Source organism: Danio aesculapii, chromosome 1 (assembly GCF_903798145.1).
Source record: "Danio aesculapii chromosome 1, fDanAes4.1, whole genome shotgun sequence".
Taxonomy (NCBI): Eukaryota; Metazoa; Chordata; class Actinopteri; order Cypriniformes; family Danionidae; genus Danio; species Danio aesculapii.
Genome location: NC_079435.1, coordinates 49,983,736 through 50,009,467, shown reverse-complemented (window position 1 = coordinate 50,009,467; position 25,732 = coordinate 49,983,736). Strand labels below are relative to the sequence as shown.

Below are 25,732 nucleotides of genomic sequence, written 5' to 3'. Positions count from 1 at the left end.
GCCGGTGTCTTGCAAAGTTTAGTTCCAACCCCAATCATACACACCTGGGCTTTCTAGAAACATCCTTTCAGGTGTGTTGAGGCAAGTTGGACCGAGTTTGGACACCACTGCTTTAGGGCATCCTACTAAAACAGTAAAACTTGTCAATGGCATGCAAGTGTCAATGGCAGGGAAAAAGTGGAGCGAAATCATTTATCAATTTGACACACAAATACCAGCCACACATGTACAGCAAAAAAAATGTCCTTCAATTCAGTCACGTCCAGCGGCCATCATCCTTGAACCAATCTCCATCATTGTAAGCTGCTTATTTTTCTGTCTGTTCCATTGCTCCATTTGTTAGATGTTTGCTCCCACTTTCTTTTGCTGTCTGAGGCACGTCAAACACATGAATCGCCAAATTCGCGCCATCTCATTCACTCAATTTGTGCCACAGGATGTCTAATGGCATCTTTGCATTGACTTCACATGTAAATCACTCACGCTTAATGCTACATCCATGTCTGCTTGCCACATAGGTTGCAAAACTTTTTCCCTCCACTTTCATGTAATGCTAGGATTGTGAGGGCGAAGTGAGATGTCATTTTTCGTGAGACGCTCAAATACATCACGTGCGCTGCTATGTAACGTCTATAAGTCATGTAAAACAATTAATTGCACACTGACATTAATATAATTTGATTATATGGTTTAAAATTGGATGTTTTATGAGATTATTAATTTTTTTTGCGATAATTTTGCGCTTAAACTAAGAATTTTGGACAACTGCAAACAATTGCAAATGTTGTTGATTTTGTGTCTGTTTTAAGATGTAAAATAAGTCTCTGATGTCTATTATGAGTGTATTTGTGAAATTTTAGCTCAAAACATGCAACAAATAATATTTTATAATGCTTTAAAACTGTTCCTTTTAGGCTTTGATCTTAATTGTCATTTTGGTGACTGTCACTTTAAATTTAAATTAATTAAATTAATTAATAAATTAATTTAAAGTAATTGTGCCCTTTTCAAAAGAGGGCGGAGCTATAAATGTCTGTGTGTCAGCATAGTGGCAGATTTCAAAACAAGGCTAACGGCCTATGTAAGGGGCTTGTCCCTTCTGATGACATGTACAAAGAGAGAAAGAAAATTAATAAAAAAATTACCATTAGAAGCTGGTTATATTCACAGACTTTTGCCACAAAACTGTGCTCTTATAAAAGTGATTTTTACATAATAGCTCCCCGTTAAAAGAACAGTTACCAAACATACTGAATAACATTCCAGAAACTTCTCAATCACTTCAACAAAGACACAAAGTATTTGCTTGGAAATCCATTTAGTTTGTACTTAAAACTTAAACGTAATTGATTATAATATGAATAATGATGACATGGATTACAATGGTGCTGTTTTCTGCATTTACTCACCATGTACAGGTGCGGTGGGCTCATACATCACTCTGTATCCCTCCAGGACTCCATTGGGCTGCAGAGGAACCCCCCACGACACATTCAGAGAGCTTCCTGTCACCTCCGAAAATACCACACGACTGGGGGATCCAGGAGCTGAAGAGAGAAACAGAGAGACCTCATAAACATTCTTGCTAAATAAACTGATTTCCATGAAGAAAATCGGTACAAATAACAAAAATAGTCAAGCATTCAAAAGTTGGGTGTCTGTCCAACTGCTCGTTAATGCAAAATTCTAATCAGCCAATCACGTGGCAGCAACTCAATACATTTAGGCATGTAGACATGGTCAAGACATGCCAGACGGGCTGGTCTGAGTATTTCAGAAACTGCTGATCTAGTGGGATTTTCACGCACAACCATCTCTAGGGTTTACAGAGAATGGCCTGAAAAAGAGAAAATATCCAGTGAGCGGCAGTTCTGTGGGCGCAAATGCCTTGTTGATGCCAGAGGTCAGAGGAGAATGGCCAGACTGGCTCCAGCTGATAGAAAGGCAACAGTAACTCAAATAACCACTTGTTACAACTGAGGTATGCAGATAAGCACCTCTGAATGCACAACACGTTTAACCTTGAGGCGGATGGGCTACAGCAGCAGAAGACCACACTGGGTGCCACTCCTGTCAGCTCAGAACAGGAAACTAAAGCTACAATTGGCATAGGCTCACAAAAATTGGAAAATAGAAGATTGAAAAAGCATTGCCTGTTCTTATTGAGTCTCGATTTCTGCTGCGACATACGGATGGTAGGGTCAGAATTTGTCCTCAACAACACGAAAGCATGGATCCATCCTTCCTTGTATCAACAGTTCAGGCTGCTGGTGGTGTAATGGTGTGGGGGATATTTTCTTTGCACACTTTGGGCCCATTAGTACCAATTTAGCATCTTGTCAATGCCACAGCCTACCTGAGTATTGTTGCTGACCATGTTTATCCCTTTATGACCACAGTGTATCCATCTTCTGATGGCTACTTCCAGCAGGATAACACACCATGTCATAAAGCGCGAATTATCTCAGACTGACTTCTTGAACATGACAATGAGTTCACTGTACTCAAATGGCATCCATAGCCACCAGAACTCAATCCAATAGAGCAGCTTTGGGATGTGGTGGAACGGGAGATTCACATCATGGATGTGCAGCCGACAAAATCTTCAGCAACTGCGTGATGCTATGTCAATATGAACCAAAATCTCTGAGGAATATTTCCTGTACCTTGTTGAATCTATTCCATTAAGGATTAAGGCAGTTCTGAAGGCAAGATGGAGTCCCAACCCAGTACTAGTAAGGTGTACCTAATAAAGTGGCCGGTGAGTGTATTTTGGCAGTTATTTCGCAAGATACTAAAATTCATTTTAAAGTGCAATTTAAGGGTGAATCTAGGTTAATTAGGCAAGTCATTAGACAATAGCTGTTTACTAAGTAGCCAATCGAAAAAAGGGGCAAATAGTAATAAACTTAAAATCATTTAGATATAAATTAAAAATGCTCTTGTTCCAGCAAAACAAACTAAGAAAAATACTTCTCCAGAAGACAGAAATACAATAGGAAATACTGTTAAAATGTGCTTGTTTTGTTAAACTTCACTTGTAAAATATGTGAAAAAGAAAATAATTCACAGGAGAGCTAATAATTTTGCCTTCAACTGTATGTCTAAATGGAACAAAAGCTAATTCAGGAGTTTTGAATTTGAGTACTGTATGTTGGTCATTTTTATTACAGCAAAGTTGAATCAAACTTTACAAAACCTTGTTTAAAGGCTCTAACTGAGGCAACAGCAACAAGCTCCACATGAAGTTTCTGAATGAAAACAGTATTGCCAGAAGACTGACGCGCTCTGAATGTTTTGGACGTCTGGGTTGTTTGTTTGGCACGCAGGCATCCGGATGAGCGTAACAGGATCTCAGCGGGACTTACCAGCCTGCAGGGTTCGTCCTTTACGGGCGGTGCTGAGCGGCCCGTCTCCTGCTGCGTTAAACGCAGAGAGCTGCACCAGGTAGCTAGTGTAGGACGTCAGGTTCTTCAGGTGCACGCTTGTTTCTGGAACGAACAGAACCAGCTCCTTCTCTGTCTCATTCTGACGGTCCTTCTCCCAGTAATGGATCTGGAGGAGAAAGTGACCAGTTCATAAACAAATTATCATGAACAACAAATTTCTAAAATCATATATTTTTCTGATTTGTATAAACATATTTGTTCTTCATCAAGCTAATTATAGAAGAAATACTTGGACCTAAAATAATTCGCTTTCTATTTTAATGAATTAAAAAATGTTTATTATTATTATTTCAGCTTTACTGATCCTTAGGAATTCAACTATGCAAAATAAAAAATTGTATGTAATCTTTGCAATGCATTTGGCTCAATTGTTTCATAATTAAAAAGAAATGCTTAGATTCTGGTAGACCTTCATTCTATTTTAACTTTTTTTAAAGAGCCCCTATTATGGGTTTTTGAAAATGACCTTCCATGCAGTGTGAAACACGGCACAAAATGAATGAAAACATCCAGCTGAGGTTTAAATCTGAAAGTGCACCGTGTTTAAAACTATTGATTCTTTAATGAAATATTTGACTTCTGATCTTTAGCTTGAACGCGTCAACGTTGATACGGTACATCACCAAATATAAAGTTCCAGATCTGGTAAAATGTGAACGCGCTTTCCCATTCAGACACTAGCGGAATGCGGGGGATCACAGGACTGATCATGACCGATGACTTAAAAAAATATGGACGACGCGGGGTGACACAGTGGCGCAGTGGGTAGCACATTCGCCTCACAGCAAGAAGGTTGCTCGTTCGAGCCTCGGCTGGGTCAGTTGGCACTTCTGTGTGGAGTTTGGATGTTCTCCCGTGTTCACGTGGGTTTCTTCCAGGTGCTCCGGTTCACCCCACAAGTCCAAAGACATGTGGTATTGGTGAATTGGGTGTGCTAAAAATTGACTGTAGAGTATGAGTGTGTGTGTGAATGAGTGTGTATGGATGTTTCCCATTGATGGGTTGCGGCTGAAAGGGCATCAACAAGACATATATTTACAGTTGAGGTCAGAATTATTAGCCCTCCTAAATTATTAGCCCCCTGTTTATTTTTTCCCCCAATTTCTGTTTTATGGAGAGATTTTTTTCAACACATTTCTAAACATAAAAGTTTTAATACCTCATTTCTCATTTCTGATTTATTTTATCTTTGCCATTGAACGATGACATTTCTTGTCTATCACACATAGAAGGTAAATCGCATCATAATGAATTACCTCAAGACATGGGTGGAGAAGATTTTTACACACATTGACCCATGTTTAGATGCATGTCACTGATGACATGATGATGGATGTTTACTGTATGATGACCGAAATGGCCTTAAACACCCAGCAGGCAAAAGACCTCAACATGACGTCAGATTGACGTTGTACCCCAACGTCATGGGGATGTTGCATTTTGTTTGGAAATTAAAATCGAGTTGACATCAGAACTCAATGTCAGGCCAACATCAATGTCCAACGTCCAACTTAAACCAACCAAATATCAACGTCTAATGATGTAACAGCTTGACGTTGTGTGGACGTTAACACTATTGACATTTATCAGACGTTGGATTTTGGTTGCCATACCTGATGAATAAATGTCAGTATTTGACGTCAATATGATGTTGGTTTAAGTTGTTGGGTCGACGTTGGATTTTGGTTACTTTCTAACAACATAAAATCGACCAAATATCAACGTCATTTGACGTCATTATTGGATATAAAAATAGCATTGTCCTTAGACGCTGGCTAGACGTTGAATTTTGGTCACCTGATGTCACAAACTAAATCTAACCTAATAATAACGTCTGATGATGTTGTGTGCCTGCTGGGCAATAACTAATTGCACTACAGAATGTTACGTTTACCTACATCCACAAATTATATGTAAATGTATCAGCTTTTAACAGCGTAATACTCACTACTTACTACTCTTGAGTACATTTGAAAGGGCTACTTTTTACTCATACTTTGAGTAATATTTACAACAGATACATTTTACTCTACTTGCACTACATTTTTAGCCAAGTAATGATACTTTTACTCGAGTATGATTTTTCAGTACTCTTTCCACCACTGTTTAATTGTAATACCGTAGAACAATTTTTGTTCCTGTTTTGTTCTAAATAAATTACATGAATTATTATGTAAATTATTTATTAGGAATATAAACATGATAAGATCAAATATGGTTTTAGTTGAAAAAGTTATGACTGTTTATAAAAGAACATTTCCTCAGGTCCCGGAATGTGAACAGATTTTAAATGAATTATATGAGGATTAAATAATACAGACCAAGCACTTTTATTGATAGTGCAAATAGTAGTGCTTATAATAAATATAAGATAAAATGTTTTTGTCATACATATGTGGTCTATATTCCCATAATAAAGATGTCTTTATCATACATTTATGATAAATGATGTTTATACTCTTATATTAAAGACATGTTTCTCATACACATGTGGTCTATATTCTATATATTTTGGATCCTTGACAGCTGCGTTTTTCATTCATTGAGCAACTAAATACATTTGTAATCTCCTTTTGCATACTATCATAAAATGGAAAGCCATATGGATATAAAATAACACTAGGGTGACTAAATGATGACAAAATGATCACTTTTGGATGAAGTAATTCTTTAAATACACAAACACTCGCACCGAAACGTGATTTAAATGAAATATGAATATCTGCGAATTGATACTTTGTGTGTTTGTGGACAGAACAGAAGGATTCATAACCAGTTCCTGTAGAAATGTCTGCGAGAGACAGATGTACAGATGGCATAAATAGGAAAACAACAGTGGAAGCTAATGCGGTGAAATCAACAGATGACAGCGAGATAAGAGAAGACAGACTGCTGATGAGAGACAGTTTATTTATGCCGGTAAACAGATGGACTGCCTGACTGCTTTTGGAAATACTTTTCAGAAAAGTCTGGCCTTACATCCGACTAAACAATTGTGCATTCCGCGTTCATGCATTGGAGTAATCGACCCACGGTGGCAAATGTGACACACACAATGTGCACGGAAATTAGGGGTGATTTCCAGGCATGTAAATAAGCGTTTGACAATTAAAACATTCTATGAACAATTTTTCACAACAGTTCTGTCTGGTTCTTGAATCTAATTGGCTGATAGCCGTGCGATATTCTGCCAGTAACAGCACTCGTCCAGCCTCTTCACCGTTGTGTATTACTCCGCCCACATACAGCGACAAGCAGAGGACACTCTACAGTTTGACAAAATTGCTGCTGTTGGACAACATAATGAACTTTAGAGTCTTTTTAGTCAAGAATGTGGTTGTTTAGATTGCATCTATGCCTTTTATTACAAGGATAGTGCCTGTTTTAAAAACTTATAGATTATATATATATTTATATATATAAATTTAAGTTTATATATATTTATAGTCATTAGCCTGTCTTTGAGTAAAGACGATTGATGATGTTCATCCACAAGATGGCGACAGAGACTGTATAATAAGCTCTAAGAGAAAAAACAGTGCAATTTTAAACTAATAATTATTTAACAGGTAAGTGACTTTCTAAGTCCATCTCTCTCTTTTGTAAGTTTTAGTGCTGTATTTATACCATAGTAATATTGTGATCTCCCGATTGCAGCAGAGAAATACTGTGAAATCTCTGTAGACTGATGGCATTTCATGCAGTTCAGCCTTATAATCTTAAAATGTCAGCAAAATCACCTGTTTTGTCATCACGTTAGACATTACGCTAGAGAATCATTCAAATATTAGCTGTAAAGTGACGTTGATGAATGAACAATGGTTTCTGCTGTTCAGACGTCAGCTGCAGATGTGACGGAAGGGGGAAAGAAAGTAGTTCCACATACAAAAGAGTTTTTAGACTATCGTGTTTGATTTTCTTTTATATACACATGATACCTTTGAATTGTTGTATAAACGCAATATCACACGAGTAGCAGTGCGATGTGGCTGTTTACCGTCACTTGTGGAACACTTACGCACGCCTTCCACTAGTTTCGATATACAGCCACATTGTACTGCTACTCGTGTGATATCGCTCATATAATTGATTTTACCCAATGATTTATTTGAGCTCACACAGGATACACATTTGATCTTAGTGTCTTGGTGACACATTTAAATGTATGTCATTGAAGTCCACAGCAGACTTATACTAATAATCATATAATAATAAATAAACAATCAACCCATGCAGTACACATACACACATTTATATAAATATATATATATTTTGTCTGCCCATTTGTTTAATTATAATGTTTCATTTAAATGAATTCAATTAATATTTTTATATTTTAAATGTTATTATTTGTCTATAATTTTAAGGTCATAATTTTAAGGCCATTTTAAGGTCAATATAAGCTCTTTAAGCTCTTTTTTTGATAGTCTACAGAACAAGCCATCATTATACATTAACTTGCCTAATTACCCTAACCTGCCTAGTTAACCTAATTAACCTAGTTAAGCCTTTAAATGTCACTTTAAGCTGTATAGAAGTGTCTTGAATAATATCTAGTCAATTATTATTTACTGTCATCATGGCATTATCAGTTATTAAAACAATTATGTTTAGAAATATGTTGAAAAAAAATCCTTTCTCTGTTAAACAGAAATTGGGGGAAAAAATAAACAGGGGGGCTAAAAATTCTGACTTCAGCTGTAATATATATAACTATTGGGGTTGTCACGATTTTATGGTTGTCATGATACTGAAGATTGATACAATCGGTACTGAAATTTTCCCACGAACATTTGAGCACTGTGGAGCACGTTCTTAAACTGCGCTGATTTGCCATTGTTTTCACGTGCTCAGCAGAAATGACTCTGATTGGCAGTAAAGGTCATCAGTTCACCGAACTCACCGCTGTTTCCTGTGTGTAACCACAGATACACTGGAGCATTTCAAAGTCACGTTGACCAGCTGGTTTGTCTATAAGCTGACATAGGATCTGCTAATAAATCGCAGCTTTAAAATGCTCCAGTGTCCCATTTCTGTGGTTACATCCAGTAAACAGCGGTGAGTTCTGTGAACCAATGACCTTCACGGCCAATCACAGCCATTTCTGTTGAGCACGTAAACACAATGGAAAATACGTGATGTTTTAAAATTTTTTAAATTTCAGTACCAACTGGTACCGAATTCCAGGATCTTGACAACCATAATATAAATATAAAACCAATGCTTAATCTTTTTGTCTAACATTCAATAGATAAGTAAATAAATAAATAAATAACATATATGGCTGTTATCAATCAAACAAAAGCATTAACTATTAGGTAAATTATCGCCATAATTCCCCAGTTGACTATGAAAGGCAAATGACTATAAAATGTTGACTATAAAATTGTGCTTTAAATTTAAGCAAATTGGAATTTAAATATGCAAATAAATATGCAAAAATACTGCAAACAGAAAGAAAAAAATCTTGAGAATCTGAAGAATAAAATGTTGAATTTATAACTATACTATATATGTACAAACATATCCTTTAGTAAAAACCTTCAGGATATAGACATTTCAATAAGGCAATATCATTGGTCCATGAACAGTTCCTGCTTGCCATCAAACTATTAATTGGCAATTCAGCCGTAACAAATGTTAACACAGTGGTCAATAAGAAATGTATCAATATGTGGACCTTTTCGGATTTTCAGAAGCTATGGAAATTAAAATTATAAAACAGGAAATACATTAGGACTATTGTTATTGTTTACATGCCTCAAAATAATCTATAGATATCAATAAAACTATATGAAGTCTTGCTCAGCGCAGGAGAATTTATTAGTTTATTTTAAGATGACAGGCTTTAAAATTATACATTTAAATCCACAGACAGAAATTGGTACAGTGGGACAAAATGAAATGTATTTTGGATGTTTTCTTTACATTAGCATTTAAATAAATGGTCGTAAGGATAATAATTTGTACATGCATTTGGGTCAAATCAGTTCTCCTCACCTTGTATCCCTGAATATTTCCGTTTTGCGTCTCGACGGGTGGAGGCTGCCACTCCACATCCAGCTGACTGGAGGACACTGACTTCACCTGAATGTTCTGAGGAGCCACTGACGGAGCTGTGAACACAAACACACATAAAACCCGAATTTTAAAGCAAGTCAAACATGCATGTGTCAACAGGGGATAGAATAAGTCATAACAAAACCATCACAGTGGGAAAACCATTTATGTTATAGACTATCTGCCTCATATAAAGGCCAAATGCCAGCTGACATTTCTCTGTGGCATAATGAACAGGGACTAAACTGAAAGGAAACAGAAGTTTAGTGATTTATTGGCGCACTGAGATGCACAAAATGTAATGTCTCTGTATAAAAAGACCAGCTGTCGAACTTCAGCTTTAAATTCAAGAAAAAAGCATGTACTGTATTTGGCACTATATATATTGTTCTGTTAAAATAAATATGTAATAACGATTATTTGTTTAATTATAATGGTTAATTTAAATTAATCCAATTAATATGTTATAGATTATTCTACATTTAGAACATAAATAAACAAATAAATAAATAATAAAAATGTAGTTAGTATTCTTATAGGATTAATTGAATTAAAATATAAATAGCAACATATACTAAACAGTATAATAAGGGCAGCATGATGGCACAGTGGTTAGCGTTGGAAGGTAGCTTGGCAAGTTGGCATTTCTGTGTGGAGTATGTTCTCCCAGTGTTTGTGTGGGTTTCCTCCGGGTGCTCCGGTTTCCCCCACAGTCCAAAGACATGCGCTATAGGTAAATTGGATAAACTAAATTGGCCGTAGTGTATGTGTGAGAATGAGAGTATATGGGTGTTTCCCAGTGATAGGTTGCAGGCATTCGCTGTGTAAAACATATGCTGTATAAGCTGGCGGTTTATTCTGCTTTGGCGACCTCTAATGAATAAAGGGACTAAGCCAAAAATGAATAAATGAATGAACATTTAAACAAATATATACAATCTAGTATAATTTTTTTTTTTATTTTGTTAAAATTAATTTTTATGTTCACAAAAAACTAAACAAAACACATTTTGGCACTATATATTGTCCTGTACATTAAAATGTATTTCCAATTAATTTAATTATTATTTGTTGAATTATAATATTTAATTACAATTATTTAAAAATTATATTTTTATATTTTAAATTTGATTATTTTCCTATAATTTAATTTATTTCTTTAAAAATAAATGCTGTAAAATATAATATAAATATTAATATATATTAAACATTGTAATAAATTTATAAAACCTATTATAAAATATTATATTATAATATTATAATAATATATTATGACAGATGTTTTTATAGAATATTATAGCATTCGCTGTGTAAAACATATGGGGGATAAGTTGGCAGTTCATTCCGCTGCGGCGACTCCTGATGAATAAAAGGACTAAGCCAAAAGGTTAATGAAAGATTTATATACAGTTGAAGTCAGAATTATTAGCCGCCCTTTGATTTTTTTTCTTCTTTTTCGAATCATTCGCAAATTATGTTTAACAGAGCAACGACTTTTTCACAGTATGTCTGATAATATTTTTTCTTCTGGAGAAAGTCTTATTTGTTTTATTCTGGCTAGAATAAAAGCAGTTTTTAATTTTTTAAAACCATTTTAAGGTCAATATTATTAGCCCCTTTAAGCTATATTTTTTTCAATAGTCTACAGAACAAACCATTGTTATACAATAACTTGCCTAATTACCCTAACCTGCCTAGTTAACCTAATTAACCTAGTTAAGCCTTTAAATGTCACTTTAAGCTGTATAGAATGTCTTGAAAAATATCTAGTCAAATATTATTTACTGTCATCATGGCAAAGATAAAATAAATCAGTTATTAGAAATGAGTTATTAAAACTAATATGTTTAGAAATGTGTTGAAAAGTTTTCTCTCAGTTGAACAGAAATTGGGGGAGGAAAAAAACGGGGGTAATAATTCTGACTTCAACTCTCTCTCTATAAATGAATTTGTTATGTATGTATGTATGTATGTATGTATGTATGTATGTATGTATGTATGTATGTATGTATGTATTTATGTGTGTGTATGTATGTATGTATGTATGTATGTATGTATGTATGTATGTACGTACGTACGTATGTATGTATGTATGTATGTATGTATGTATGTATGTATGTATGTATGTATGTATGTATGTGTGTACAGTATGTATGTATGTATGTATGTATGTATGTATGTATGTATGTATGTATGTATGTATGTATGTGTGTACAGTATGTATGTATGTATGTATGTATGTATGTATGTATGTATGTATGTATGTATGTATGTATGTATGTATGTGTGTACAGTATGTATGTATGTATGTATGTGTGTACAGTATGTATGTATGTATGTATGTATGTATGTATGTATGTATGTATGTATGTATGGGTATATCTATTTTACATAGTAAAATTACTTAAAATTAAAATATAACATTGGGTAAATTTAAACAAAAATATTTGTATGTATAGTGCTCGGCATATATAAGTACACCCCTCACAAATCTATATTTTAAATTAATATATTTTTATAGGAAGCTATACAATATTATATTTGTGCAAATACTTTAGATTAGTCAGTACTGAAGCCAAATCTGGAGCTTATCTAACAAAATAACTTAGGATAACAGTTCAAAAACTAGTACACCCAAATTTGTGTTTTAGAAAAAAAGTTAAATACAAATTTTAAAAAAGAGAAGCAAAAAATTTAAAAAAAATTGTTGAAATTTTGTAGGTTGTTATTTTTTTGCAATATTTTGCTTGAATTTAATTGCATTTTCTTTCAATTTCTAATTATGTTTGGTGGCTAAAATATTATTTTAATAAATATATCTGTTTAATAAATCTGTTTTGTTTAAATGCACCACAATACATTGTCTATATTCACTGAGAAATTAATTAAATATTTATTTTCAAAATAGGGTGAACTCAATTATGCTGATTTTGGATTTTACATTTTACTACAAGCTATATCACTTCACAATCACACCCGTCCACTCAAACACAGATATATATTTCACAGATGTGTTGTTCAGTTGGACTTCATGCTCTATGTGTGACTTTGAGCTGTACGTGTGAAACTCTTATTTCAGCTCATTCTACACTTCTGTAATGAGAGATGTATAATTAAGATGGCCTTGTTGTCTTTGCGTGTTAAAGTCATGCCAGAGGGACAATGTATTTAATGATGTGCCGTCATCGTTCAGAGGTCAGATGTGCACACTAATCTGATTTGTGCACACGGCTCATTTTTTAAATTAGCTTAGGTAATGGGCTTTCATAATGCTCTACATATCAGATGAATTTACAGTCAAATTAACGTTTGACACACATTCACACACACACAAACACAGCCTATAGACTGAAAGAAGGTCATATCATGCACCCTATTTGATATATAGTGTATTCATGAAAGCTCTTGTACATGGTGAATATATAATTACAGTTATTACACACAGTGTGAGGTATGGCATTATGACTACCTTTATTTAAGGTGAGATACAGACTAAAATACAGTTTTTCATATCTGTCAATTTTGAGATTTGACACTTTTTTTTGTCAGTCTTAATGAAAGAAAACTTTCAAAATGCCTATTTAAGTGTTTTGTTTATAGCACTTTATAAATATCTGTTTTTAGATTTTGATTAAAGAGCCTCTATTATGGGTTTTTGAAAATTTCCTTCCATGCAGTGTGGAACAGCTGTAAGTGAATGGAAACATCCAGCTTAGGGTTAAATCTGAAAGTGTTTAAAAATATAGATTTTTTAAAATAAAAACGTCGACTCAGAGTCGTTTAAATGATTCGTCGTTTGTCAGGATCTTTTGCCTGTTTGTATCGACGTAGACACAAAACAATACCAAATATGAAGTGCTGGATGCGGTAAAACGTGGACGAGCCTTTCCCTTCAGACACTAGCAGAGTGTGCGACTGATCATGACGGAAGATGAGTGAACATAATAAGTGAACGTCCTAATGATTAATGCAATAATCTACCCTGCACTGGGATTCATCGGCTGTTTGTTGAAGAAGGGATCAGAAAATACAATTGATGTATGGGACTTTGTCAGAGCTTGACATTAACTTTGTCAGTACACCATTCATAGACCAGTTTCTTCACTTATTTCACAAGTGAAAGTAAGTGTGATTAAAATGGTAGCCTCCTTGTTTTCTCTAGCCTGCAAATTATGTTTTTAATTGTGTTTTGTTTCTTGTAATCGCTCCATGTGGCTTCTACTGTGTCTGGTTAACTCTACATTCACATATAATGTCAAAACCACATAAAAAATGTAACGGTTGCCGCTTTTTTTATTAATTTAAATGCGTTTGTGAGCTTGCTGTCCTCTGTCATTCCGATGGGTCTTCCTACACACCTGCGGCGGCCAAGTTTCAAAATATTTCAGCTTTTGTGACTGTCTGGATTAATACTGAATGTGTGTTGTTGTTTTTACTTATATCTAAGCTGGTGTTAAACTGCATTGCTTTAATGCACTTCTGTATTGGGTTCACACACACTCTGCACTCTGGCTACTTCAACAATGTTGATAAGACATGGTGGGCGCTTCTCTGTCTCGTGCTGAACACAGTCGATCAAATCGCAACATACTGTGTCATCGGTCCAATCAGCGCAGATTAGCATCGCGCTAAGGAGGGGTTTGGGAACAAATGAATTGCTGAATGAATCATATGGGAGTCGCTGGGAAAATTACGAAAAAATAAATGCATATTATAAGGCAATGAAAGTGTTTTTTGACCTTGGATGCATATCAGAGTTGTTGGAGACCCCCAAAACCATTTTAAAACATTTTTTAAAAATAAATAATAAGGGCTCTTTAACAAAATAATCAAATAAAATTGTTTTTTATTCATTTCTGTCAACTAAGATTTTTACAGAGAGATGTGTTCATGCTTTTTTGCCTGATTATATAAAACATTTTATTCTACAAAAATCTGAGATTTATTTCTGGCTGTTCACAGTATTTTGTGATTTATAGAGGGATAAAAAGAGAATCTCAAAATCCCCCTGTAAGAACCTTTAAATCTAACATGTCAATAAATATATAAAGATTTATGTAAAATAATAATAATATTAACAATAATAAGTGCATAATAATAATAAACGCATAATAATAAACACATAATAATAATAATAATAATAATAATAATAATAATAATAATAATAATAATAATAAATGCACAATAATAATAATAAAAAACGCATAACAACAATAATAATAATAATAATTATTATTATTATAAACACATAATAATAATAATAATAATAATAATAATAATAATAATAATAATAATAATAATAACAAACACAATAATAAACACATAATATAATAATAATAAACACATAATATAATAATAATAATAATAATAATAATAATAATAATAATAATAATAATAATAATAATAATAATAATAATAATAATAATAATTGATTGACTGATAAAAAAGATTCTCAAAATCCCCTCTGTAAGAACCTTTAAATCTAACGTCAATAAATATCTAAATAAATCTGTAAAAAAATGTAAATAAAATAAAAATAGAAAAACAATAAACATGGTAATGATGATGATACCAATAAATTGATTGATGATTAAAGATAAAACAAATAATACAAAAATAAATAAATAAATAAATAAACAAATAAATATATAAATAAAATGAATGAATAAATAAATAAATAAAGATTGTTATAGAAATGTATGCAAACAATGCCTCATTTGCATATTTAAGCATTAAATTTTTAGAAAACTTGCAATAAAAAATTGTAAATGCATTTCTTAATGTAATCAATCAACTGTGGAAATATGCTGATGACTATTAGTTAATGTTTTTACCCTTTTCACCTGCAGTGTCTTGCCTTTTGAAATAACTGATTGCTTTTATATAAATCCCCTGGCCAGACAACATATCGCTGGCAAAATTGATTTCCACTGGATAGTTAAAACTGGTCTACAGCACATTATCAATAGGTCATGCAAATGGATCTGCTCTGCGTTGTCTAATAGGCTGTGCAGATAATTGGTCCACAAAGTGGGATTCATGTGCCTCTTTTCTTTTCCACAGAGCTCATATCCAGATCAAACAGACTGTGTGACTTTGAGGAAGGACTGTGTATAATATCCATCTCACTCTTATCACTAATGTGTAAATGTACTCCTCGTTAACAATTCCTGAACTCTAAGTGGTCAGCCACAAACAACCATCAAACAGAGCATCACATGCACGTATATATACAATGTAGGATCTAACAAAAGCAACATGTGAAAAAAGTTTCTTTGGATTTACCATGGACAGACAGACAGATATGATAGACAGATAGACAGACAGACAGATATGATAGATAGACAGACAGATATGACAGACAGACAGACATGATAGATAGACAGACAGACAGACAGACAGACAGACAGACAGACAGACAGACATGATAGATAGATGGGTAGACATACAGGTTTATAGATAAAATAACAGACAGACGGACAGACAGACAGACAGTAAAAGTGAAAGACAGACAAAATGACAGACAGACAGTAAAAGTGAAAGACAGACAGACAAATAAAAGGACAGACAGGCAAAGAAAATCACAAAAAGACAGAGAGATATACAGACAAATAAAATAACAGACAGACAGTTAGACAGACAGACAGATATGATAGATAGACAGACAGATGCACAGACAGATAGATAGACAAACAGACAGACAAGTAGACAAAATGACAAAGGGAAAGAGAGACAGACAGACAGGTGGATAGATAAAATGACAGACAGACAGACAGACAGACAGACAGACAGACAAACAGACAGGTGGATAGATAAAATGACAGACAGACAGACAGACAGACAGACAGACAGGTGGATAAATAAAATGACAGACAGACAGACAGACAGACAGACAGACAGACAGACAGACAGACAGACAGGTGGAGAGATAAAATGACAGACAGACAGACAGACAGACAGACAGACAGACAGACAGATAAAAGGACAGACAGACAAACAAAATCACAATAAGACAGACAGACAGACAGACAGACAGACAGACAGACAGACAGAGAGATATACAGACAAATGAAATAACAGACAGACAGACACACACACATACAGATAAAATGACAGACAGACAGATAGACAGATAAAATGACATACAGACAGACAGACAGACAGATAGACAGACAGCCAGACAGATAAAATGACAGACAGACAGACAGACAGACAGATAAAATGACAGACAGACAGACAGACAGATAAAATGACAGACAGACACACAGACAGACAGACAGATAGACAGACAGATAAAATGACAGACAGACAGACAGACATACAGACAGATAAAATGACAGACAGATATAATGACAGACAGATATAATGACAGACAGACAGATAAAATGACAGACAGACAGACAGACAGACAGACAGATAGACAGACAGACAGATAAAATGACAGACAGACAGACAGACAGATAAAATGACATACAGACAGACAGACAGACAGACAGACAGATAGACAGACAGCCAGACAGATAAAATGACAGACAGACAGACAGACAGACAGACAGACAGACAGACAGATAAAATGACAGACAGACAGACAGATAAAATGACAGACAGACAGACAGATAAAATGACAGACACACAGACAGACAGACAGATAGACAGACAGATAAAATGACAGACAGACAGACAGACAGACAGACAGATAAAATGACAGACAGATATAATGACAGACAGATAAAATGACAGACAGACAGACAGACAGACAGACAGACAGACAGACAGACAGACAGACAGATAAAATGACAGACAGATATAATGACAGACAGATATAATGACAGACAGACAGATAAAATGACAGACAGACAGACAGACAGACAGACAGACAGAAAGACAGACAGACAGACAGACAGATAAAATGACAGACAGACAGACAGACAGACAGACAGACAGACAGACAGACAGACAGACAGATAAAATGACAGACAGACAGACAGACAGACAGACAGACAGAAAGACAGACAGACAGACAGATAAAATGACAGACAGACAGACAGACAGACAGACAGACAGACAGACAGACAGACAGACAGACAGACAGACAGACAGACAGACAGACAGACAGACAGATAAAATGACAGACAGACAGACAGACCTTATGAGTGACCTTAATGAGGCATAAAACCATACCTGCTTCTCCCACAAACACCTCTACAGGTGCACTTGAAGGGCTCTCTCCAACAACATTAAATGCTGTCATGACAATCGCGTACCGTCTGTACTTGCTGAGCTCTGAAAAACACAGTTAAAGAATAAAAAATCTAAGATGGAAGGTGCAGTCAAAGAGTGTTTAAACACCAGTTTAGGGAAACACAGAAAAAAGACCCCACTAAAAAAAGGAGAAATAAAAGAAAAGAAAGAAAGCTAAGCAAAGAGGGACGAGGATATGAGATGAAGGGAGTGGAAATGAGGTGGAGAACAAAATAGATGTACATTTTTTTCCCCTTCCTCACAGCAGATCATGACAGGACCAGAGGCTAAACAACAAAGCGTAAAGACTAGAGGAAGTGTTTGTTATAGAGGTAGAGGAGATCAGAGGAGTGAACACAGAGTTTGAAAGCCTTCGGGCCTGAATGTGACTGTTAACACTTCAAAGATTACAACTATTGAAACAACTCAGCAATTAAAATAGTATCAAAAAAATACTTACGCGTTAATTCAAATTCCGTTAATGAAGGGCTGCTCACTGTCTTAAAAGTGCTCTTAGCTGTTTGAGTAGTGAAATAAACCCAGAGAGAGAGAGAAGGGGGAAGAGAAAAGAGAGAAATTACACATGGGACACTGCTTAATATGCATTTGAGAAGAGAAGAGAAGACAAAACATCTGAAAGAGAAAGCAGCACTATAGACGAAACCTATATCACACAAAATATAACAGTATCATCATTATTATATTATTAATATTACCATTATAAAATTAACAACAACCAAAATCACTGGATAAAATAATTACAGTCAAACAGATTCATGGAGTGACAGTTCAGCAACGATAACCAATTTGATAGATGAATAGAATGACAGATAGACAGAACAACAGACAGAACTTGATAAAATACATTTACATTTAGTCATTTAGCAGAAGCTTTTATCCAAAGCGATTTAAAAATGAGGAAAAAATAACATATATTACAACAGACAGAAGTCACGTTGCTCCGGGTACATTACATTGCACGTTTCAGACAAAAACAATCCACTAGAGGGCACTGTCTACATTTTTTGCAAATTTAAAATACTATACATTTTTGTTACTATACATTTTGTCCTATTATTAGTGTGAAAAGGAACAAAAGTTGATGGCATCATAAGGTTTCAACGCTAAGGATGTTTTCTACTGGCCCAATCGGACCAGTGGTTCAGATTTTACTTGCCTGGTTCTGGCCCCTCCAAAAAAAAGTTAATAGTTATTTCTTAGCCACATATGTTAAATAATGTGTCGAAAGCCAAACATACATCCACTTTTTATATTTCGCATAACTTTTCTTTAAATACAACTGCAAATAAAAAAAAATACAATTGTGATGTATTTAAAAAAAAATAAAAAATAAAATAAATTATATATATATATATATATATATATATATATATATATATATATATATATATAGCAAACAAAAATAGTAGTATGGAAATGAATAAATGTATTTGTTTTTTGTATATTTAATTATACAAGTGGCTCACTTAGCTGACTTTGCCTATTCATTTGTAATTATTGGTAATTTTGTTAAATATCACACTAAACTTGCCGTCGGTTGGTGCTAGGTGGAGCCATGGGCTCTTTCTTCAATGATCTAAAAAAAATATGCAACGATTTTAATTTCAAATTTTGAATTTTACTTAATTTTTTTAATGACTCCACATTATGTACAGCTAGTATTGCATTGTTTCTTATACTGTGGTGAGTCTGTATATAATTGCGAAACCAACATCACTACTTGCTATACACTTTTATACACATATACACTTATTTAATAACACACTTTACATGCCAATTTGCACATAACAGCTGAACATATAACGTTGTATATAGTAATAAACATCTACATACACTTGTCAATTTGCACTCGCTACTTCTATTTTATTTTTTTTTTAATATATTTATTATCTGTTTTTTGTCCTGTCTCTGTTATTCTGTTGCACTGTAGAAGCTCTGTCACGAAAACAAGTTCCTCGTATGTGTGAACATACCTGGCAATAAAGCTCTTTCTGATTCTGATTCTGATAAATGGTCTAGACTCTCTTATTACATTAAAACAGCTGACAAAGTTGACATAAATCATATAAAAATGAATGAAGCTGTTTTATTGACACTGATACAGACACTGACACCGTTTGAATGACAGAAATGGCTGTTGATTCTTAATGACGTGATATGCTGTGTTGATGAGTTTGTCGATGCACTTACAATTCTCTTCGTTCATACAATACGTCTCGCAATCAAGTTCAGTGGAGCAGATAAAGGGTTCTCCTCAACCCTTTTAGCCACCATGCATGCTGTGTGCTGTTGACTTTTATCATGAGCCTTGAGGTTTTGTTTTCGGTAATAGGGTAACGTAACGTAGTTATTACCAGGTTATAAAAAAACAACGTGCTCACACCATAAAATCAGATAAAACAATATGGTGTTTTGTCCTTCATCGGCGACTTTTAGCAAAGCTGACATTTCTCGGCCAGTTTGACGTTAATGACAAAACTAAATTGAAAAAACTAGTATCATTTGAAGTGAAGTAAGTGCGTCAAGACAAGGTCCGATATACTTCCGCAGCCAAAACACAACCTGGTTTGTTAAACAAAATGCTATTATACATAAAATAAATAATTATCAAATAATTATGATAAAAAAGTGTAGCCTATATTAAACTGTTCAGTTTCAGTTTAAAATAATATGAAAATATACATTCCCAAATATTAATATAGGGTCTAGAGAATTAAATAAAGTGACAATTACTTTACCCTGTGGTCTGCGGGTTATGAGATGACCCGGGCATCACTAACGCATTTTATTTTACATTTTATTTTAAACAGAAACATGAACAGTGTCCTGGCTCATAGCTGAGCACTGCGAATAGCCGCCGACTTGCAGCGCTGGTGTACATACCCTGATAGAAATCTAGGCTATGTTTACAGTTCTAAAATGCACGGTTGTTCATATTTCTGTCGTGCCACGGAGCACCATCTAACATCCGCTGTGCGAGCCCCTTTAAGACGCAATGACAAACAGTCGCAGCCAAATGAAACTTCTACGATCTTTAACGATCCTGTCTACTGTCCCGAGAGTCTTGCACGCTGGCCCTAGGCCATCGGGAAGTCCTTATTGTGGAGCCCTGATCATACTGCCCCATAGCGTTCATTTTTTCCTAGAAACTGCAGTCGACACAACACAATGACCGTTAGCTAGAACAGACAGATGGACAAATAAAATGACAATTAATAAAACACAAACAGAACAACAGACATACAAATTGCAAGATGGAATTTTGAGACAATATTGTCTCATGTCTACAAAGATCGACAGAAGAAGACAAGATGAACTAACCTCTGAACTCCGAACTGATTGTTGATTGGTTGGTTGATTGGGCTGCTTTTGGGTTGTTCTCACTTGGAAGTTCGCGGTAATACACGCGATAGCCCACCAGAATCCCGTTGACAGTTCCCTCCGCAGGCGGCTGCGGACACAGAAATATTGAGCTTCAGTCAGTCTCCGAGCTGCAAAGTGCCGTTTAATTACTCCATTTAACTGTGGCTAGGAAATATTCACCTGACTTTTCAGCATATGACCTGCCATGCTACTTAATGAAAGAATGTTAAAGGCAGTGCCTATGCTGCCTACTGCCAGCTAATTAGCAGTTGGAGACGATGACAGAAAGTAATTACAGCACAATGCATGTCAGCCCAAGAGATAGCGCAGATCAACAGAGGACAAGTTATCTGGACCACAGGTCAGTAAAGGCCTGATCTGGTTGTTCTTTACACTGACTCGCATTCTCACTCTCCTATTCTATTATGGACGTGTCTTATTTAGTATGTGATCAGTGTTATAGGCAAAGTTAATTAAGATGGGGTCAAAACAGGGCAGCTTTGCGAATGTATCCGTATGTGTGCGGATAGATAGAGGAGGTACGTGAAGTGACTGTGAACTAATTAGAGGGTAAAGAGAAAGGCTAAGAACCTGCATGCCAAATGTAATTAACATTGAGAGGGCAGCTGAAAACTTTGCACACGAGTCTGCTGTTAAACACTTTTGGACAAATCTGAACCCCTGAACTTCGGTTAAATGGAAGGACAGGAAAAGTTCTTGTGACGTCTTCTCACGCTAAAGGCCCGATCCGAAACGTAGCTCGCATTTAAAGGCATCGTCTCAGCATGATCCCACAACGAAGAGGGCTACTATGCCTTCTGAGATAACTTGATTAGACGGTTTTGACAGTTAGGCAATCCTGTAAAGCACTTCAAAAGGTCAGCAAGACTAGAGAGAAATGCTGATAACAAGAGTAACAGCAATGTTTAAAGGTTTGGGGTGGATAAGACTGTTAAAGCCTCTTTCAGCTTACTGTCTTCCAAATGTTTACCTGCCACTGGACAATCACAGACGTGGTGGTTGAAGGTTTGACAAGCAAAATGACAGGAGCTTCACCTGGAACTAAACACACAGAAGAACAACATCAGTCAATCAAAGTTTATCCATCCCTCCATCCATTCATCCATCCATTTTTCTATCTATCTATTTATCTATCCATCTGTCCGTCAGTCCATCCATCTTTCTATCTATTTACCTGTCTATCTGTCTATTTATCTGTCCTTCCATCCATCCATCCATCCATCCATCCATCCATCCATCTATCTATCTATCTATCTATCTATCTATCTATCTATCTATCTATCTATCTATCTATCTATCTATCTATCTATCTATCTATCTATCTATCTATCTATCTATCTATCTATCTATCTATCTATCTATCTGTACTTCCATCCATCCATCTTTCTGTCTGTTTATCTATCTATCTGTCATTCCATCAGTCCATCTGCCCGACCATCCGTCCATCCATTTACCGGTCTATCTATCTATCTATTCATCCATCTTTCCATCCTTCAATCCATCCATCTGTCATTCCCAGTCTATTTACCAGTCTGTCTGTCAATTATCTATCTGTCATTCCATCCATCCATCCATCCATCCATCTGTCTGTTTATCTATCTATCTGTCATTCCATCTCTCTGTCTGTCTGCCTCCCTGTCCATGCATCCATCCGTCCATCTATCTATCTATCTATCTATCTATCTATCTATCTATCTATCTATCTATCTATCTATCTATCTATCTATCTATCTATCTATCTATCTATCTATCTATCTATCTATCTATCTATCTATCTATCTATCTATCTATCTTGATATCTATCTATCTATCTATCTATCTATCTATCTATCTATCTATCTATCTATCTATCTATCTATCTATCTATCTATCTATCTATCTATCTATCTATCTATCTTGATATCTATCTATCTATCTTGATATCTATCTATCTATCTATCTATCTATCTATCTATCTATCTATCTATCTATCTATCTATCTATCTATCTATCTATCTATCTATCTATCTATCTATCTTGATATCTATCTATCTATCTATCTATCTATCTATCTATCTATCTATCTATCTATCTATCTATCTATCTATCTATCTATCTATCTATCTATCTATCTATCTATCTATCTATCTATCTTGATATCTATCTATCTATCTATCTATCTATCTATCTATCTATCTATCTATCTATCTATCTATCTATCTATCTATCTATCTATCTATCTATCTATCTTGATATCTATCTTGATATCTATCTATCTATCTTGATATCTTATCATCCATTGATTCATCCAGTCATTCATCTGACTTATCCATCCATCCATCCATCCATCCATCCATCTTGATATCTATCTTGATATCTTATCATCCATTGATTCATCCAGTCATTCATCTGACTTATCCATCCATCCATCCATCCATCCATCCATCTTGATATCTATCTTGATATCTTATCATCCATTGATTAATCCAGTCATTCATCTGACTTATTCTATATTCATTAATTCATCCAGTCATTCATCTGATCCATCCGTCCGTCCGTCCATTCGTCCATCTATCCATCTATCTATCTATCTATCTATCTATCTATCTATCTATCTATCTATCTATCTATCTATCTATCTATCTATCTATCTATCTATCTATCTATCTATCTATCTATCTATCTATCTATCTATCTATCTATCTATCTATCTATCTATCTATCTGTATTCCATCCATCTTTCAATCCATCCATCCATCCATCCATCCATCCGCCTGTCATCTATCTCTCTACTAAATGTCATCAAAAAGCTCTAAAAACAGCAATTTGCGCTCCATTCAGGCCCTCACACAAACACCCAGATCCAAAAAGCACTCTAAAAAATTATAATTCACTTTGCAGAAAACACAGAATCCAGCATTACCATCCTGCAGAGTGGTAACTGGCTCTGTTTCTTTGCTGAAGGCGCTGTCTCCCACATCATTTGTAGCCATCATTCTAAATTTGTAAGAGGTGTATGGCTTCAGCCTGCAAGAAAAGAGATGCATTTCAACACACACACACTCTGGATCATTCTCATGTACGAACAGAAAGCGTAAGTGATGCATTTTTAGACTTCTACTCAGAGAGAGAGAGGAGCACTTGCTACTGTGGGAAACCTATCATAGAAAAAATGCATTCATGAATACAGTCAAATGTTGTTGAGTACACGTGTCTGCTCAACTCAGAGCGTCTTGGACTTTTTTCAAAGACACTTAGGTATTACATGCTTTTTAGAATGAATTATTATTCATTTATGATTTGTTTGTTATTAGTATGACACACAGATTTGTTTGCTTTTCAAAGAGACACTGGGCTTTTTGGATTTAAAATAGAGATTTTTGTCAGTGGAGCAGTTTTTGTTGTGGCAGCCATAACCAAAAAAAACCTAGCTTCAGGTGTTTTTTTTTTATTATTTAAATTAATTAATTTAAATGAAGCTCTTATACCAGTCTTTTTGTGCGTGTTCACATTGGCACCCTTTAAAAGGTCATGAGATGTTAAACGTTGGTAAAAAGCCGCAGTGAAAAGCATTAATGAACTGAAAACAATCAAAATACACTTTGGTTGAACTACTGACACAAATAATAAAGATATCATGTACACTACCAGTCAAAAGTTTGGGGTCATTTTTTTTTTTAAAGAAAATTATTCTGTTCATCAAGGCAGCATTTATTAAATGTAAAATTTTTTTTAATTGTTAAATACTTATTTATTAAATATTTATTTATTACTTATTGTAGGTATTTTCAAATGAAATTATTAGTCCAGTCATTATTGCTTTTATTACTAATACTATTATTATTATTATTATTATTAATAATAATAATAATAATAATAATAATAATAATAATAATAATAATTATTATTATTATTATTATATTATAAATAATTAATATTAGAGTGATTTCTGAAGGATCATGGGACTCTGAAGACTGGAGTAATGAAGCTGAAAATTTATCTTTAAAAAAAACTGGAATAAATTATTAAATTCAATTATAAACTACTTTTGAACAGTTACTTTATAGTGCTATAACATTTCACAATTTTACAACTAGTATTGTATTTTTCAATCCAACATTTACATTATCATGATGATGAAAATGAAACCAAGGTGGACATTTCAGCATGACAATGATCCAAGACAGCCAAAAATACTCTAAAGTGGTTTCAGAGAAAGAAAATCAAGATGTAGAATGGCCCAGCCAATCACATTTCAGTACTTCAGGACTTTCTCCTTGTGTCATTCCATTATTATTCCACATAACTCATTTTTCAGATTTTTTTGTTTTGTTTTATTTTTATGTTTGTATTGTTTGGGTTTTTACCTAAATCTGGTTCAATACCATGTTAACAGCTCCTTTAGAAATATTATTCCCAGAAAAAAACATGACGTGTTCATTACATATTTTATCTATTGTATGTTCATGCATAATACATACAAACAAACATAAATACAAAAAGACTCTCGAAATTCCCCATGTAAAACCTTTAATGCTATCAAAAAACATCAAAATTGGTCACTTTATTTTAAGGCGTGATTATTGCTATTAATAAAC

The 25,732-nt window shown here is 34.5% G+C and overlaps 1 protein-coding gene across 1 annotated transcript in view; it reads right to left on the bottom strand.

The window, feature by feature from the left end:
• The window catches only part of sdk1b (sidekick cell adhesion molecule 1b), a 405,910-nt gene that overhangs the window by 14,055 nt on the left and 366,123 nt on the right, over positions 1-25,732 (bottom strand). Inside the window, exons 33-40 of the mRNA XM_056461991.1 lie at positions 24,058-24,161; positions 22,126-22,196; positions 21,093-21,222; positions 18,211-18,267; positions 17,691-17,792; positions 9,450-9,565; positions 3,369-3,555; positions 1,410-1,547 (exon numbers count right to left, since the gene is read on the bottom strand). Of these exons, the coding sequence (XP_056317966.1) occupies positions 1,410-1,547; positions 3,369-3,555; positions 9,450-9,565; positions 17,691-17,792; positions 18,211-18,267; positions 21,093-21,222; positions 22,126-22,196; positions 24,058-24,161 (905 nt within the window). The remainder of the gene's footprint in view (positions 1-1,409; positions 1,548-3,368; positions 3,556-9,449; positions 9,566-17,690; positions 17,793-18,210; positions 18,268-21,092; positions 21,223-22,125; positions 22,197-24,057; positions 24,162-25,732) is intronic.